Raw genomic sequence first — 19,908 nt, forward strand, 5'->3', positions numbered from 1 at the left:
TGTTATAAATATTCCACTACTATAAGAATGGAAATATTTTTGCCGTGTAAATCATTGGTGACTCACGGTCGATTTCATTAATATTGGAGACTATTTCATAATGTTACCGGTACGTTTCGTGTCGCGTGGCCACCGTGGTGACCTACTTAGTTTTCATTTCCAACCAATCTCTCTCTCTCTCTCTCTCTCTGTCTTTTTTTTACTTTTTTAAATTTCTAAAGCATCCTTCAACGGATGAATAATAATTAAAAAATGATACGTATGCGTATACATCCTTTTATTCAAATATCGATCATAACCTATACTATTATATATCATTCCCTTTGTCGAAAGAAAGATTCGCAAAATAACCTCACTTCAGCGGTGTTCCCGACCAGTCATTACATTTTTCATTATCTTATTTTAATTAATCAAGGTAATAGTTGCGTGCGCGATGGCGAAACACGGACTGATGGAGGAGGCACGTGTGGAGTTACACGTGCACGATTTACCTGGCGACGACGAGGCAAACGGAGGAATGCGTGTAACGTAAGGCACAGTACCGTATCAAATAACGGTTGTGCCACTGCAAGCAGAGCGTACACGGCCATTTTATGTCCCCGGCCTCTTGAAAATTGTCGAAAAACCTTGGTTTGTCGTAAAGCCACGGCCAGCTGCGGGCTTTTCAAAACGATCGAACAATACGGTATCTCTGCAATAATTCTTTCTCGAAAGGATAATTACCCGTATATAAATAAGAAATTCTCCGTTCGTCTCCGTGTATACACGAACAAAAGATTAAAAGTGTATATCGTGAAAAATATCTATAAAGTTAATTGTCCCGATATTTTACAATCTACGTCCCTCAATTTTTCCTCAAAACGATGCGAATTAATAAGAAATAATTTATCCTTATTAATTATAATAATATTATAAAAATTCGTATTTTTTTTTTCCATAATGAATACACAGAAGAAAACATTAAAGATTGTTGTCGAGGATGAGGATAAGTTAAAAAATGTTCATGCGTCACTTGTTCTTCTCTTATCTCGATAATATTTCGTCAAAAAAAAAAACTTTCCTTTTTACAATTTATTTGATTCAATATCCAATTCACGTATTAAACGATATACAAGTTTATACGACTATATGGATCGCTTTGACCTAACCGAGACTTTTAATCGGGTTTTAAAAATGGAATTTCTTATCTTAATTTTTCCTTTAAAATACAGATACGATATAAGTGAAAATATTTAGGACGATGATACGATCAATTTTTACGCGATTCCCAGGTTAAACGATTCGACAGCCCTCGAGCATAGTCGCGGAAGTTCCGCTTTTGTCTGACCCAGATAGTCGGCATTCACTCGCTATTTCGTAACGGGATCGACTACTTTCTTTCGCCAGACGAAAGCCAACTACACGTGCACTTAATATCACGCGATATATTCCCTTCTCTGATTTATATGCGGCACAGTGGGACGACTATTGTCAAGGAACAACGGGACGATACGCTTATTTCTAAACAGATATTAAACGATCGATGATAATACACGACAGCAGTACGCTTGCAACTGTGTCTCGTTAAAGAAGGCTGATTTCAGGTTTTTTTCCATTAGCGTCGCTAATATAATCGAGCTTATTGAGATATTAGTTCTGGTATAAAATAGTTATTCATTTATTTATGACGTATTCGTATTCAACTTTGAATAATTTTTTTCTCCTTCTCGTATTTATTTTATTTTATTTTCCTGTATCGAAAATCTTAACAATTTTATTCCTCCGATTTTTGATTTCTTAATAGGATTTGAAAACTTATATATTGAAAAAATGAAAAAAAGTTTTTTATATATATATATATATATATTTTTAAAAATTAGAGTGGACTTTAAATGATTGATAAAAAAAATTAGGTTAATTATATTCTACGTGCGAGTGACTCATTTGAATAGTATAATTAATCTAGTTGTATTTTTAAAACTAATTTCTTAACTAATCTAATTATATTTTTATAGAACATAATATATTTTCTTTACAAAACAAATTGAATTTTTTTTTCAACTATATTTTTAAACAAGTATAATACGAGTTTTATTATTACGTTATACCATTATTATTTTTTCTGATCTTTGATTGAATATGAAAATGTAATTATGCTTTTACGTGTGGCTTGTATCGTTCTCATTTCAAATGACAACACTTTGAATATTTACGTCATTCGTATCGCGAGTCTTATTATCGTTTCTGAACAGAAAAAAAAAAAAAAAAAAAATACAGTGATTAAGAAAGAAAAGGAATGTTCCACATTTTTCCTCAATTCTTTTTAAATCAAAATCATCTTCGATCTTGATGATCTTTAAATGAAAATTAGCGTATTAAAAAATTTGGAATAAATTTTGAAAGAAAGGGAAAAAAAGAATGATTATCGTGTAAAATAAATACGAGCTATCGTTTTTTTTTTTTTTTTTTTGGTTTATCTTAAACTCTGCTATTTGTACATTCTGAATAAAAAAAAAAAAAAGAGAGATAGAAAGAAGAAGGTCATTCTCAACATTTATATCATCGATTTTGATTAACAAAACGACAAAATAATATATCATATACAATTCCTTTTCCTCCTTTTCTCCAAAAATGGATTTATATATTATTTAGTGAAAATTAAATTTCGAAAAACGTAAAAATATAAAGAAAAAAAAAAAAGAAAGTATTGTATCACTCCACCATTCACTTACGAGTTCGAGCGATAAAAACCTTTGGCGCGATTCAATTTATTTTCAATGATGCTTCACAAGTTTCACCATGAGAACTGAAAACGTGTGACGAACTTGTTATCGTCCCTATCGTGTATCTAAAATTTGATTCGGCTATTTGTAAATACACAACACAAATGGTTGATAAGTACCATTTCGCGTGAAATAGTTGTTAAACGATAAGCAACACACTGTTATCTGTTATTTACAACAAACTGATGTTTGCGAGGAGGAGGAGGAAGGGATAAAAGAGGGGAAAAAAAAGAAAAATTATCCAGACTATATTTTCGCGAATATTTTCTTCCAAATCTGAAAAAAAAAAAAAAATTTTACATAAAGCCTTGTACAATTGTACACTCGATTATAATATTGTTTTCTAAAAGTAGGGAAATAATATTATTCGTAAAAATAATTTTAATTTCAAATTAAAACCAAAGCGATCGATTCTATATTTTTACGGAAAAAAAAAGAAAAAAGATTAAAAAATTCGAATCGAATTAATTTTTATATTTTTTTTTTTGGAATATTTCGAACGATACAATAATTTTTTTTTTCAAAATCTAATCAATTCACGAATAATAATAACGAGTAATAAGGAATAAATTTATACATCCAAGTTGTATCGATAATATTTTACGTTTGAATTAATCAGCCACGGTACATTCACCAAGATATCCGATGACAGTGATATAGATTTCCTGCAGACTCTTCGATTCTTCGTTGTGGAAGAGGGAGAGGAGGAACCTCGTGGTCAAGGAACCTACTACCAACGATACGTATATGCATATTAAAACGGTGAACGCGCTATCCATTTTGTGTGTTGTTCACCGCACACAAGGGTGAACAGACTTCAACCGATGGGATCATAAATCACCTTTGTGAAAGTGTTTTAATGGCGTTGGGACTGCGTTTGGCCGACTACCCTTCACCTTCAACTTCGCATGCACCCTTTGAAGATGCATCGTGGTGTTGGTTTCCACGCGCTCTCCTAACTTTGTCCAACAGTGTCTTTCAATAGTAATAAGTAATTGTGTAGTGGTGGCAATAATAGTAGCGAAACAACAGTGGTAGTAGTTTTCTAGTATCCTCCTCTCGCGTGATAACGGGGCATTTATTTTTCTTTACGTGGATTACACGGATCAATATTCATTTTACTTATCGCTCCTTCTATTTTTTTTTTTTTTTACTATTCTCGTTCTCTTTAAAATTTATTTAAAATATTATTATTATTATTGTTTAAAATTCGAGTTGAAGTTATTTATATATTTCTAATTATTATCTCGATGCTTTATATTTTCTAGTTTTAGAAAATTGTGGCATGCATTTGCATTGTAGATACGAGCATTGTAGATAATAACAACTGAGTTGAGAATTAATAATCGTTGTGTTAGTGGCAATGCGGGGGAATATAATGTTATTTAATAATAAAAAAAAAAAGTCTCTTCTCAACTCGCGGGCAGTTGTTAATTTTAAAAATACAATTTTTTTTGTTTTTCGTTTAGAGAAGAAAGAAATGTCGATATTATTTGTTTATTTAATAACGGAGAGCCTCGTGTCGCGTTGAAAGTTAAAACTCGATAAAACTCGAAATACTCGTTTGCGCGTGAAAAGTAGTCTTTTCTTTTTTCTTCCTCTTCTTTTGTACTTCTGTGTTTCACCTTTTACTTTTCTATAAAGGTCTCTCTTCCCGTGCTCTGCATTTCTGCGTCTCTCTCTTTTTCCTTTTCTTTTTTTCGTCCCGTCAAAAACGAGGAAATGGTTACTTACAATAGAAGATTAATCTTTCAATCAATTTTTCCTTTTTTTTTTTTTGTTCTTCGATAAATGGTGCACGATTCAATCGCGAGAGGGAGTGATTGCGTTAAACATCTCGATTTAGGAGACGGCTGAATTCCTGACATCGAGACGATATTCCGAAATTAAAATCGGAGACGAGGAGGGTCTAAATATAGAAAGAGGCCGAGAAATCTTTCCTCCATCGTTTCCCCTCTGAAATTTATTTTTTTTTTTTCTCTCCCCCCAGATCTTAATCGGGTAAAGCTTTTTCCTTAATCATGCAATGTGTTACATCACGGTTTCAGAAAGTGGACTTTCCTGTCCTTTCTGAAACAAGAATTTTCTTAAAAATCATTCATCCATGGATAATGGATATTGTGTTATAATATAAGAAAGATGCAATACTTCATTTCTTCTTCTTCAATTTTTAAAAAAAAATTTTTTTAAAAAATCGTCACTTATCCTTTACATTTTTCTTTTCTCCCATTGAAAATTGATACGTGAATGCGTAAATTCGAGACATTTAAATTATATTTATCTGGAATATGATTTGAGATATCTTTAATTATCACGATGTATATTTGGTTTGACGAAATGTGCGAAAAGCGTGTTTAGCAAGTGGTCGAAGAATCCATGAACGGTAATCCAGATTGAGGGAGGCGCGTGGACGGTGCTCGTGGTTGTTTCTACTACCTTGACATGGATTCTCTCGGCCGGCAGTCAGGGCCGGGGACGCTCGCGAAGGACCCCCGCGTGTTAATTTCACGTGGAAACCCTTTTAACTCGAAAACTTCGATCGATTTATCGCGCCCTCGACACGCGCGACACACACGATTTTATCATTGACACGCGCATCGCGTGGAAACACAATTCGAGAGCAAAATACGTATTTTGTTATTTGAAATGTATGGGGATGATGACTTTTCATTGAAATGTCCTCGCTTCATAAATGCTGCTTCTTTCCCCTTATTCGATTATAATTTCGATTATAATTCCGAAAGGAAATTTTGTTTCATTTCCTTATTAAAAGTTTTATTTTATCACGCACGAAAATACGTTAAAAATAGAAATAATATTTGTACGTTTTATCGTGTAATCGTATATGAGACTTATTATTTAAACAGCCCTGGCAAACATCTGTTGCCACACGATGCCGTTATACGGTGAATAAAAATTCTCGAGTTATTCTATCATTTTTATATGCAGATTATTTATTGATTCGAATGTAATAATATTTACGTACAGATTCTTCTTAAACATTTACTTATCTGAAAAAGAGAAGGAAAAATTAATAAAAAATTTTCCAAATAAATTTCGTCGATTGATCGTCGAATATTTGTCAATTTATAATATATATATATGAAATATAATTTATACATATTTAATTCTCTCGTTGCGCCATCTGTATACAATATCGAAAATTACACGTACGTTTTTATTTCACATCGACCTCTTATTTTATATAACGTTTGTAACGTTTGAGAACATTTCTATTTTGAGAACGTATAATTAATTACTAAACATACTGTTTATAAGTCCTCTATAATAAAAATCATACATAAAATTATCTCTATTTATACCCATTGTAACGTATGTTCTTTTTTCTTTCTCTCTTTCAGTATTAGAGTTTCAATCTGAAAAAAAAAAAAAAGAAAAAAATTCAATTCTAAGAATACCGTAGCGTGAAAAGGTTACGAATAAAAATCGATATAATAACCCTGTTTTCAACCCTGTCGATATAACAACACGGGTATACACACACACACGAGTGAAGAAATACGAGAATAATTTTTTTCCTCTCTCCAACTTGGAACAAGGAAAATTTTCGCAAGGTGTTTCCCGCGAGTTTACGTACGGTAAACCGGATACGTAATACATTTTTAACACAATTAACAAAAATCCCTCGTTTCGCATTGAAATCGTCTCGTTTGTTTTTTTCCACGTGGACAGAAGAGAGAAAAAGGACAAAGAGGAACGTTGCGACTCTGTGGGACACGAAGGCCTCTTTCAGCGGTTGGTACACTTACACGTATGCTTGACAAAATTTCACCGTGTTCACGTAATCAAGTAAATGAGGGAAAAGAAAGAAAAAAAAGGAGGAAGGATCGTTACGCGAAAGTTGAGCAGAGAGAGGTGGAGAAGTGAAAGCACCGCTGGTAGCGTTCCATTCGTGAAGTTACGCAGATTTTTAACGTGCGATTTCCAAGCTTCCAAGGACGTTAAATTTCATTTTTTAATATTCTTTTAAACAGTCGTTTTGTAATTCCTCGTTTCCGTATGATACAATTTGTGAAATTGTTGGCCTGAAAAAAAAAAAGGATAGGATTATCATTTGTTCTCGAAATCTGTCGAAGATTGTTTTTGTTTCTTTAAGTTAAATCCTTTATTTAATTTTTTGATATCTATAAATTCTTTAATGATAGATAAGATAAGTTCTCTATTTTTCTCTTCTTTAATGTTTTTTCTTTTTCTTTCTTTTTCTTTTAGAATTCTTGGAATTCTAGTTTCTGGAATTGATAAAATTGACTCGCTCGTACAAGATTATCAAAGCATCAGTTTCATTTAAGTTTTTTTTTAAGGAATTTGTTGATATTTCAAACTTTTTTAATCTCTCTTTTCTGTTATTCTTCTATCGTAATCGAAGTTTCAAGAACGACGAAATAAAAACAATCGAAATTGTTTTCAATTATCTTTTAATCTTTTAATCTTTCTTGTATTTTACAATTTTTGAAAAATAATTCTTTTCTTTTTCTCTTTTTATTTCTTCTGTGTAAAATGTTTTAAAAGATGAATGAAATAGAATCAATCAACTTCATCGATTTTTGAATAACGAACTTGATAATTATTTTCATTCTCTTATGATTCTTTTTATGACCCTCAATCTTTTACAAAAGATGAAATAGGATATTGATCATCAAAAAATCATCATTATTCGAAAGTTAACTTTTTAATATTTTTTTAAATCCTTTTTAAACGTGTCCAACAAATCTTCAGTTCAACAAATCAATCTTTTGATCTTGTAAATTTCTGTTCAATTCTATTCTCTTTTGTAGTGGATGGAATTAACCTTTAACGGGATTTGTAAAGGTTATTCAAGAGTCATTGAAGGTCATTTTCCAAATAACTAGAGGAAGTATAAGGTAGGTGGATTATGTCAGGTCGGTCCAATCTCGCATAGGTCATCGGTGACCCATGAAAGTCATTAGCAAAACTCATTAAAACTAGTGCTCTAGAAATTAAAACAACATTGTTACCGCCTCCTTTTAAAGAAAAATTCCTTCAACGATTTCACTCTCTTCTTCGAATTATTAATTTCCACTTAACCATCGATTGTAAATAAAAAAAAGGTATAAGCAGAATACTTTACCCTACTTATTTCGTCCTCTTCTCCGACTTCTTGATTTGTTACTCTGCCCTACTATTCTAATTATAATTCAATTATGCAATTCCTCATCATGTAAGAATAATAATATAATCCTCTTCTGTAACTGGGTTACGAGATCTTGTCTCGAAATATTAGATTGAAGAAAGATTATAAAATGAAAAATTTATAAAAATATATAAAATAAAAATAATACGAATTCTTACACGATAAAGAAAAAAAAGAAAGAATGATCGTCCATGATGTATATACATTCCTCAACAATCACATTTGTACAGTCAATTCAATGTAAAAACTCGTTAATTTCGACGTGACATTTTTCTTTTATCTTTTTTCAACAATTACTCAAGTTTAACATTATATCAATCCAAACATTTCGAGTTAATAATTTTATCAAGTTCGAAACTAACATTAAATTTCTCGCCTAGATCAAACTATATACAATTAAATTAATCCATTTAATTAAATTACATAAAATAACGCCAGTTTTATTTTAAAAACACTTTATTTCGTCAATTTTTATTTTTACCAAAGAAAAAAAAAAGAACATTGAAATTAATTTCACACAGATATAAATATCCACTCACTATGGAGCACAAAAAAAAAAAATTATAAACGATATTAAAGTTCAATTTTCACTTATATGCACGATCTAAATCTAAAACTATCTAAACGAGTGTTAAAAAGAAAAAAAAAGAAGAGAGGAGGGGAGGGGAACAAAAACCGTTTCGAAAACACTTTACGTACACCCATTCAAAAAATTAAAAAAAAAAAAAAAAAAAAAAAAAATTCGCGGTTCCCAACCCAAGGGAACCGTTTCACATTTCACGGTTCGATTGGGGCCGAGTCACGGTCTGCTCGAGATCGGGCATGATTTAAACGGAACACCGATCTAACACTTCCGGGCTACGCTCGGTCCGCGTGTGTTCTCCTCTCCATTCGCGGTCTCGTTTTAAAAACACACAGCTGCATTCTAGCGGATCAGTATTTACGTACATTCGCGTGCATGCCCGCACACCTGCCGATATTAACTGCAGGTGCATCTACATTTGCGCACGCCACCTTGAGCGACTGCCGTGCCACGCGATATTTCACGATCCGGCCACACCGAGACGTATGACGAATCACTACCTCTGCTTTCCCTCCGCTTTGTCCCCGGAGAGCCATTTCCCCTATGAAATGATTTCATAGTACTCTCCGCGAATCACACTCCGCGTCGCGCTCCCAACGTTCTCAAGAGTTTCACGTTTTGTGGAATCGATTCGTGGAGGAGAAGGATTTTATTTATTTATTTCTTCTTTTTTTTTTTTTTTGGAATTTAAATCGCGACAATTTTTCTTCTTCTTTTTCGAGGAAGATAAAGCAGGAAAAAAAAAGAAATTGTTTATTAATTGATTAACCACGTGATAATCAATATTGATATTTATTTATTTATTTATTTATTTCTTTTTGGAATTTAAATCGCGACAATTTTTCTTCTTCTTTTTCGAGGAAGATAAAGCAGGAAAAAAAAAGAAATTGAAGGAAGAAATTGTTATTAATTGATTAACCACGTGATAATCAATATTGATATTTATTTATTTCTTTCTTTCTTTTTGGAATTTAAATCCCGACAATTTTTTCTTCTTCTTCTTCGAGGAAGATAAAGCAGGAAAAAAAAAGAAATTGAAGGAAGAAATTGTTATTAATTGATTAACCACGTGATAATATTGATATTTATTTATTTCTTTCTTTCTTTTTGGAATTTAAATCGCGACAATTTTTCTTCTTCTTTTTCGAGGAAGATAAAGCAGGAAAAAAAAAGAAATTGAAGGAAAAAATTGTTATTAATTTAAATTAATTAAAATCAATATTCCTTTGATTTTTGAACGATTTAATTTCGATTTCTCTTCGATTTTTCGATCGTAAAAATAATATACATGTAATGGTTGAAGAATGCGTGACTGAAAAAGAAATTAATTGAAAATAAAGACCGTGGATAAGATGGGGAGAGGGGGAAGATGGAGAAAGAAAAAGAGTAAAAACGGATAGAAGAAATTTTAAATATCGATCGTCCCTTCTTTTCCTCGTTTCGCATGCAAGGTCGAGATCGCGAGCGAGCTGATTCGATAATCGAACCCGGGCAACCGTGCAAGCGTCATTTTGCAATCATCACCTTCGCCGACCTTGCCTGTCTTTTTTTTTTTTTTTTGAAACGACAGATATCCAGATATCGATTCCAAAGTCATGAAATACCATCATTACTTCGCGCTATTTTTTTCCTCCTTTTATCCAAGTTTTTTTCTTTCTATAAATAATAATTATAATTTATTCTTCTCTCCATTTTTCCAGTAATTTTCTAATTTGCATTCGAAAAAACGCGTTCAATTCATTTTGAAAATGTGGAAAGTATCGATATCCCGTTAATTTGCGTATTGTATTTGTTTTAATCGTCATCGTGATTGATGGTATCTTTTTCTCGTCGTTTAAACTACTTTTTTTTTATTTCGTTTACCTCGTGCAATTACGTACGTGTAATTTTCATTCGAAATCTCGGCGCTGGAAAGCCTAGATTGAACATTTAAAATATCCAATAAATATTTATCCCGTTTTCAAGCCATCATTTCATTTGAAAATATTGTCGAATAATAATTTGGAAATTTCCCAGATTTGGAAAAATTTAGAAAACTGAAGTTTAAACTTCGATAAACAATCTCAACGTATTTAACAACAACATGAACAACACAAAAAATTATAATATTCTAAATTCAATATTCCAAACGTCTCGACGAGTTCCTAAGTAAATAATACTTAGAATGGCGATGAAGTTAAGTTTCGAAATTTAATTGAAATTTATTACTGAACAAAACGTATACAAATATTATATAATTTTATTTATATGAAAGATGATAATGATCATACATTACATAAATTTCTTAATTTCTTTAATCTCCATTTCCATTTAAAAAAAAAAGATTAGAAATAAAACGAATTCGAATTCACCAGATATTATATCGATGAATGATCTGAAATCTGTTCTGCGATTGCAATTTATCCCGAGTAAAATACATTTTGACAAAGCGATTACGAAAGAGAGCTTTGGCCTAAGATAAATTTCACGTAGTTTCAGACGAAAGGGAAGGTGTTGAACAAAGATGAACAATAACTAAAACTGATAAACCGGATAATACTATAATAATAGTATTGTTCGCAAAATCTTGTTTTATTAAATTGAATGGCGATCATGCTGAGAGAGAGAGAGAGAGAGAGAGAGAGAGAGAGAGAGAGAGAGAGAGAGAGAGATGGTGGCGGGAGTAGCAGTGTCCCGTAATAGAACTAACGCATTTCGTCGATACTAACACAATAAGAAAATGATGGATTAATTAGAGAGCAGAAAGTTGATCGTGGGAGTTGACGAAACTCGTGCTTTTTTTTTTTTTTCTCTAACCATTGCTTCTTTCGTTTCTTTCAGCGTCTTTGAAGATTGAGTCCATTGATGATGGTATGTGATATATATTTATTTGTAATTATTCAAGTATGTGACTGTACATGTAACAATTGATTTATTGTATTATTGTTAATTGGTAATAATAACAATAATAATAAATTTTTTCTAATCCTTTTTACGAATTGAACACGTATTTATCACGAAAAATCCCCCGTGACACGAATTTAACCTAGTTTCAGTCTAGTTTTGGTTGGGACGAATAAAGAATCTCGTTTTAAATTTCAGCCTGCCCGTATATACAAATTTACAAGTTTTCTTGCTTTGAAAGTAAAATTATATTCTATCTATGATAATACACGAATAAAAGCAAGTTTCCATTTATATATCTCTGTTATTGTTGCTCTGTAAATGATTAACGGATCTTATCTTTAATTTATACGAAACCAATTCTTATATTCTTTGAATGTATTTCCGGATAATTAATTAATCGAGATCGAGTCGATCGATTATTATTATTATTATTATTCGAAAGTATTGGTCGGAATAACGGAATATAAAGGATCAAAGCTAGAATAGAAAGTCCGTTTATTTTGTTAACCAAGCTTTGATGAAAGTTGCTGTACAATTTCTTGGAACGATTAGAAAACGATTAGAAAATTGTTGCTTATCCGTTAAATTTTTCAATTTGTTTGATTTTTTCGAAGAGAAGACAGAAGAAGACGATATATATATATATATACAAGCTTTGATCAGACACAAGCTCTCTCGAGATATGAAATATTTTCTTGATTTGGTGTATCACGTTTCTCCCAGATCACAATTACACTCGTAAAGTTTTTTTTATTTCGAGCCAATTTTCCAAATGGAACATTACACACACGTGTTATCCATTTGTATTCAAAACCCACGTGCCTTTTCTTACCTTACTTCCTTGTACCCACTTTTAACCTTCGTCATCGTTACATCATCATCATCATCATCATCTTGGCAAAGAATTCATCTTATCATTCATCGGACACGTGTTGTCATTGGACGGAGGGAAGTAAAATCGAGTGTTCCTGCTGATTACAGTAAACCTGGCAGACAGCGGAGGCCAGAGGGTTGACATGACGCACTTCGATCTTCTGAAAGTCCTTGGAACCGGAGGTACGTGAACGAAATACTTTAATCGATTAAATCCAATAATGGAAACGATTGATTTAAAACGATCCCTTCTCATTTCCAGCTCCTCAATATCGCAATCGAAATGCAATTGAAAATTATTAATTCATTCATTTGTTTATTCTAAAATATTATGTTTTCTTAATCTTTCCTCTCTCTTTTTTCCTTTCATTGCAATATTTTATATATATAGAAAAAAAAAAGAGAGTGTTAATTTATAATCGAAATTTATTTTAGTTAGAAATCTCTCTCTTTGTATACGAAATTTGTATACAAGATATTTTCGTTCGTTTTTTATTTTTCTTATATCTCTTTTATCCCCCCCACAGTTTATTCACATTCGAAAAATCTACAAGGATTACATATCTATGATCCTCACATCTACACTACAAGGCGTTGAATTTTCCCAACGGTGGAAGCCATTTTCCTGCTTAAAAAAAAAAAAAAAAAAAAAGACAGAGTTTTGGAGGAAATTCCCCATAACAACGCAATGGGGATAAAATATATTCGTTCGAGTTATAAATATATTTTTAAGCAAGTATGGACGAGTAATGAAAAACGATGATCCGCCCGATTCAATTCGATTAGATATAGACAATAACTGGAGAAACAAAGAAAAAGAAAAAGAGAAAAAAAAAAAATCTTTTGTGTAGCTTACGGAAAGGTGTTCCTGGTGCGCAAAAGAACTGGAACCGATGCAGGCAGGCTCTACGCCATGAAAGTCTTGAAGAAAGCGTCCATCGTCCAGAGAAAGAAGACGACCGAGCACACCAAGACGGAGAGACAAGTTCTGGAGGCCGTTCGGGACAGTCCTTTTTTAGTTACATTGCATTATGCCTTTCAAACGGACGCAAAGTTACATCTGATTTTAGGTAAAATTTAAGATAACGTTATTTGAAAATATATCAAAGAAATATATTATTTTATGTATCATCTCCCTTGATCCTTTTATCCTTTCTTAGGAAATAACTTTTATTTATTTTTTTTTTTAGAGAAGAATTATTTTCTTTTCCATAAATTATGTATTATAGAATGTAGAGAAATATTTTATATGATAGAACCTTTAAGGTTTAATAAGTATTTGAAATTTCTTCACTGATTGATTCATCAGATTGGTTAATCAGATTTCTTTCCAAAATTGAAATTAAACGGTAATCTTTTAATTTACATCGTGTTGAGATACATTTTCGATGCAAATAATGAGAAATTAGCGAGGTTAAAATATCGAAAAAATATTTACCACGAAGAAGAATAGATAGATATGGTTTATCGAAAAAATTAACGAATCTTTTTATGACTAATGGTAGAGTTTTTAAAAAATTCCACGAGATGTAGTGTATATTTATTTTGCATAAAGTTTTTTGCCTATGTGTAGATATAATAGGTATAAATAGGTATAAATCTTTCTTTATCTTCAATATTGCTATCTGTGTTTGCTACCTGATATTGGACAAAAAAAAAAAAAAAGAAAAGAAAAAAGAAAAATATCCAAGAAAGAGAGGGAATGTATATTTAAGGTAGTTTTTAAAATACGATGCAATCGTGACATCATCATCGAGTCTTCTGTAACGTTGTGTAACCTTCCTCCCTCGTAGAAAGGTATATAATCATTTCGTGATTTCGTTTCTTCCTCAATTATTTCTGTTTAGAAGAATATTGCGATATATGAATTATTTTATTTTCGCAACGTAGACAAGACAGAAGTAAGTTTCTATTTCAGAATTTATCTAATTGTAATTTTTTTTTATCGTCTTTATCCAAGTCCAAAAGTTTCTCTTATCTATGAAAATTCCTAAATGCTGTTTACATTGCTAATTGTTGAATGCAAATTATACTCTATACTCTGTATTAAAAATATTTACAAACGTTTAAATTAATTTTTATGCGTTAAAATATTTATGCATAATACATCGATTATCGCGTCAATGTTAATTTAATCGAGACCTTTTTTTTCGAACAATTTTTTTTTTTTTTTATTAAACAAGAGAAATAAGAAAATGCCACAAGAGTGGGGACGAAAGATCCCGGTGAAATATATTCAAAAAATACTTCAAATATATTTCATTCGCCAAAGAACATGATTGAATTCCAAATCCTGCACGCAGCCGTTTTATCAATGAATATTTCATAGCCCAATATCTCGTTGACGAGTACCGGTGATAAATAAAAAAAAAAAAATATATATATATCGTTGTATGTTACACCACTTTTGAAAAAACAATAATTCTTTTTCAATCTTCTTTGAATCTTCTTCTACTATTTTCGATCGGATATTTTTTTTTCTTTTTTTTATTTGAAGATCCAATGATGATGATTTCGCGAGAATAAATGCATTGCGCAGAATTTTCTCGAAACGCGTTTCGAAGGATATTGTCCAGACCGAGGTTAAACGAGAACTTTGCTTTCTTGCAGATTATGTCAGCGGCGGCGAGTTGTTTACGCATCTGTATCAACGGGAACATTTTACCGAGGACGAAGTACGAATCTATATCGGCGAAGTTATTTTGGCGCTGGAGCATCTACATAAAGTAAATTCGTTCTTTCATTCATCATCATTTACTTGAAACATTGCATTCTTGAACTAAAAATCTGTTCGATATAATCAGTATATTTAATGATTTTTATTTAAATTTTAAATGGATATACATATATATTATTGATGTAATGTAAGAAGTATTTTTTTTATATATCATATACTAGATTATATTTGATTTAAAAATTTTGAAGAGCTCTCTTTAATAATATTTATCATATTATAAAGTAAATATCTGATTTATAGACTTTAATATGGTATATTTTAATTTCTAATGAAAGGATTCTGATATACATAGTTATAATATGCGATTATAGATGAATCTTATGATTTAAGAACTCTGTATAGATTGGATCTAGTGGCATATGGCATATAACTTAGAGAGTCTATAATTGAAGAATAATTGAAGAATTTAGGGGAGGAGAAATTGATCTTAATACGCTGTACAAATTAGATCTATAATTAGGAAGTCTGATATGCTGTTATACAGAGATTGAACTTATAATTTTTTTGAACTTTATAATATTGTGTGCGCGTACAGATTAGAGAGCATTTTCAACAATGCCTCTAGTGTCACAGTTCAAAAATTTAAAGTAAAGAAAATTGTAAGAAAAATAATAAAAAAAAAAATAGATTATAAATTTTTAAATGCGTTCCTCTTACGCATACCGTTTACGCCAGATATTTTTCTATAAATTATATAGAAAGAAAAAGAATAACATAGTCTCGGGCTTATAATTTTGTATGCACTTTGTGTATATCAAGCATTTACTCGTGCGATAAATTATTAAAATATTCCATTTTTATCGCATGTACTGATCGGTGAAACCTACAATGTTGCTTTCTCTGTTGCAGCTGGGTATAATTTACAGAGACATTAAACTGGAGAACATTCTGTTAGACAAAGAGGGTCATATCGTGTTAACAGATTTTGGATTAAGCAAAGAGTTCCTGCCGCACGAAAGGGACAGCAACGCCCGTGCTTACTCCTTTTGCGGAACTATCGAGTACATGGCACCGGAAGTGGTACGAGGGGGCTCGGCGGGCCACGATATTGTGAGTCAGGATGAATTTACGTCACGATTTGTTCCCTTCATTCCTGGAACTTCGTTATCACGCCCGTGTTACCCGCTTGTCAGATACATTTTTATCGATTCATTTTTCCTTGAAGAAAATTTTTCTTCCTTTTCTGATTTTTCTTCTAACCGTAAATTTTCCTCCCTCTTCTTTCGTATAGGACATTTATTAATTTAAAATTTAAACTTCTTATAATATTTTTTATTAAAAGAATTTTTTATACGTTATATCATACACGAATAAATAAATATATATATATATTTTTGATTATGCTAAGAAGATTAAAAAAATAGTGTGTATAACATAATATATATATTTTTATTCTATCGTGAAATTCCTAAATCCTTAATCATAGATGTTCATGTTTATTCCTTCACAAAAAAAATATCCAAAATTCAAATCATGTTTAATTTATCAACCGTTTCATTCAATGATCTCAAAATTCCAGGAATAATCTGGCCACGAAATATTCTATTCTAATAATCTAACTATTCGATTTCCAGGCAGTGGATTGGTGGAGTGTAGGCGTACTCACTTATGAGCTGCTGACTGGCGCCTCGCCTTTTACGGTCGAAGGCGAGAAGAATACGCAACAGGACATCTCGCGTCGAATACTGAAAACAGATCCTCCTATTCCTAGCCACCTCAGTCCAATTGTTCGAGATTTTATTCTCCGTCTTCTCGTAAAAGATCCACGACAACGGCTCGGCGGAGGGCCAGGAGACGCCAAAGAATTGAAGGAGCATCCTTTCTTCAAAAAAGCACCATCATCGTTCAGCTGGGAAGCTCTCGAGAAACGTGAAATTCCTCCTCCGTTTGTTCCTCAAATCGCCCATGAACTGGACACCAGCAATTTCTCGGATGAATTTACAAAAATGATCGCAGCCGATAGCCCGGCCGTGGTTCCGCCCAATTATGACAAAATTTTTAGAGGTTATTCGTACGTGGCGCCATCTATATTGTTTGGAGAAAATGCGGTTAGTAAAGATATTTTCAAGGAAGCCACGAAAACTAATACAGAGTCTCAAAGACCGTCAACATCGGATGTATTGGCAGCCAGGTTCGAGGAATCTACATTTTTCCAGAGTTATGAGATAGACCTTCGAGAAGAAGCCTTAGGAGACGGTAGTTTTTCAGTTTGTCGCAAATGTAGACATAGGAAAACGATGGAAATATTCGCTGTAAAGATTGTTAGTCGCAGGATTGATTGTGGAAGAGAAGCGAGTTTGTTAAGAAGTTGTCAAGGTCATCCAAATATAGTCAAATTAATCGAAGTCCATCAGGACAGAGCGCACACGTACTTGATAATGGAACTGTTATATGGAGGAGAATTGTTGAGAAGGCCAAGACCCTTCAGTGATCAGCAAGCTAGCAGAATAATGCGACAATTAGCTTCCGCGGTTCGATTCATGCACTCCAGAGGAGTGGTTCATCGAGATTTGAAACCAGAGAACATAGTATTTGCCCATGAGGCAGAGGATTCGCCAGTGAAGATTGTAGATTTTGGTTTTGCCAGGATAAAACGTGGCTGCGAGCCCCTACACACACCCTGTTTCACTCTCCCATATGCAGCTCCAGAGGTAATTGCTAGGCAAGGCTACGATCAAAGCTGCGATCTCTGGAGTTTAGGAGCTATTTTATATTCAATTTTATCTGGAAAACCCCCATTTGGATCAGGCTCTCCAGATTTAGCAACTAGAATCAGAGCAGGTGAAATTGATTTCGATAGTGAATCCTGGAGTCACGTGTCTAACCTTGCTAGACAAGTTGCCAAAGGCTTGTTAACCGTGGATCCGAGCAAAAGACTGACAGCCAACGGACTGGCGAATCATCCCTGGTTACAGGAATCAAATTCATTCGACGTGGCTAGTTCATATGATGTAAATGTATTGGATAATTCTGGATCGAATGCTTTGCTGGAGAAACCAGAAGGTTTCCGATTGCGTGAAGTAGATGGCGCGAGGCTTGCACAGCGCAGGAAGCTACATAAACGTTCCACTTCTAGTTCTGTATCGTCGTCTGCTTCTACCACATCATCGAGTCCCTCTGTACAGCTCCTTCGACCACCTAGTAACGCTACTAACGTTGCAACATCCGTTTCACCAGCCCAACCAAACGCTTTTGATTTCGGTGAAGAAAAAGTAAATGAATACCTCAGTTCCTTATCCTCCTCTTCCGATTCAAATTCACCGAGGATTATACATCAAGAACCAGCTAAGAAACGACGTAAACGGGATGAAGATGAGGAAACAAAATCAAAAAAATGTAAAAAACAAAACGTCCAATGTACAGAAATTTATAAAAATAGGACTGGTCCAGTGACCAGATCTAGAAAAAGAAAATTAGAGGAACAGACTATAAATGAAGACGAGTTATCGGTGTTAGAGTCCTGTACAAGTCATGTAGATTTCAGAGAGATCCATCGAAAACAGAAGACAGGAAAGCGGCCCAAAAGGTTGGCTACTATTACCGTGGAATAGATAAAATTTGCATCATCTTCTTTTCATACTTCTCCTATATATATATATACATATATATGTATGCATTTCACGTAATGTTGCAACGTTGGCTGCCTTCGACGCTCGAATTGATTCGGGTAACATACATTGCGTCATTCCTATTTCCAGGACTTTGCTTGGGAACCGTTGGAATTTTGTATGAGTTCATAAAACCTATTCTATTTTTATTATTAATATTTATTTAAATATTTTATTAATACTTTATCATTGATATTAACGAAAAAGTGTTTAAATTTTTTTATTAATTAATTATCTAGCATCTTAGGTAATATCATTTAGGTATTGAGGTTATGTGAATAGCATAAAACTAGATAGAATTAAATATTTCTTTATACCCATGTAACTTTATTTTATAATATAAAATTTTATGATATAAACGTAGATTAGTATAACAAATTATAATAAATAATTTAAAATTAGGATAATAATTTAAAATTAAGATGATAATTTAAAATTAGTATAATAATTTAAAATTAGTATAATAATTATATAAAAATTAGTATAATAATTTAAAATTAATATAATAATTTAAAATTAGTATGATTAGATTAGATATTAATTAAATTAGATATTAAATAGGTTTAGATATTTTAATGAACCCGTACAAGATTCAATATAACGTGTTCCTAACTTTAATTAATTTTTCTTTTTTCGCATTATCTGTGATCAATTGTGTAAAAATGAAAAACTAACGAAACATAAAAAGTCGTCGAAATTCTTTCGACTTTTTTTAACCCTCGCTCTACCATTGATCTTTCTTGGATGAAGAAAATAAAGAAAAAGAAAGAAAACAAACAATGAGGGAAAATGTAAAGCAAATAAACGAGCGATTTTGTGAAAAAAATAAATAAATATAATAAAAATATATAATAAAAATTCAATTCGTAAAAATTACTCATACTAGAAAATGTGCCTCAGAAAGACGATTTATAAGATGATGAATGTGGTGTACGTGCGTTTTGAAGCGATAGATTTTGGAAAAATGAAACTTTATCTATTTCAAGTATAATAGAATAAAGATAAATAAAAAAAAAAAAATGGAAGAGATGCGTGTACCTTTTAATTATCATATTAAGAGAAGAATAAATGTATTGTGGTGTACACGATTATTATTATTAATTATACACATTATACATATATAAATAAAAATATACACAGACTCTGATCGAAATGGTTTTGTTCATGTGAGCATATATTATATCGAATACATGCTATTCTTATACATTGATTTTTAGTCCTGAATCTTTATAAAAAAAAATATTATATATATATATAATATATTATATGTATAATATATTATATAT

General features: G+C 32.0%; 1 protein-coding gene and 1 long non-coding RNA gene across 6 annotated transcripts in view; one reads left to right on the forward strand and one right to left on the reverse strand.

Moving 5' to 3' along the window:
* The window catches only part of LOC411630 (ribosomal protein S6 kinase alpha-5), a 42,773-nt gene extending 23,786 nt beyond the window's left edge, over positions 1-18,987 (forward strand). For 2 of the 5 annotated variants that reach the window (XM_006559660.3, XM_016913506.2), the window contains 6 exons: positions 11,339-11,368; positions 12,386-12,460; positions 13,129-13,347; positions 14,888-15,003; positions 15,864-16,064; positions 16,589-18,987. In XM_006559660.3, coding sequence (XP_006559723.1) covers positions 11,339-11,368; positions 12,386-12,460; positions 13,129-13,347; positions 14,888-15,003; positions 15,864-16,064; positions 16,589-18,565 — 2,618 coding nt within the window. In that variant the 3' untranslated portion in view covers positions 18,566-18,987. The remainder of the gene's footprint in view (positions 1-11,338; positions 11,369-12,385; positions 12,461-13,128; positions 13,348-14,887; positions 15,004-15,863; positions 16,065-16,588) is intronic. The other 3 variants (XM_006559661.3, XM_006559663.3, XM_006559662.3) reach the window with 2 other exon arrangements.
* LOC113218949 lies at positions 4,529-8,390 on the reverse strand. The gene is made up of 2 exons (XR_003305205.1): positions 7,873-8,390; positions 4,529-6,808 (listed from the first exon to the last, which is right to left on the reverse strand). It is a non-coding gene; the product is annotated as an uncharacterized LOC113218949 (long non-coding RNA).
* Positions 18,988-19,908: the final 921 nt, after the last annotated feature.

Source organism: Apis mellifera, linkage group LG8 (genome assembly GCF_003254395.2).
Source record: "Apis mellifera strain DH4 linkage group LG8, Amel_HAv3.1, whole genome shotgun sequence".
NCBI classification, from domain to species: Eukaryota; Metazoa; Arthropoda; class Insecta; order Hymenoptera; family Apidae; genus Apis; species Apis mellifera.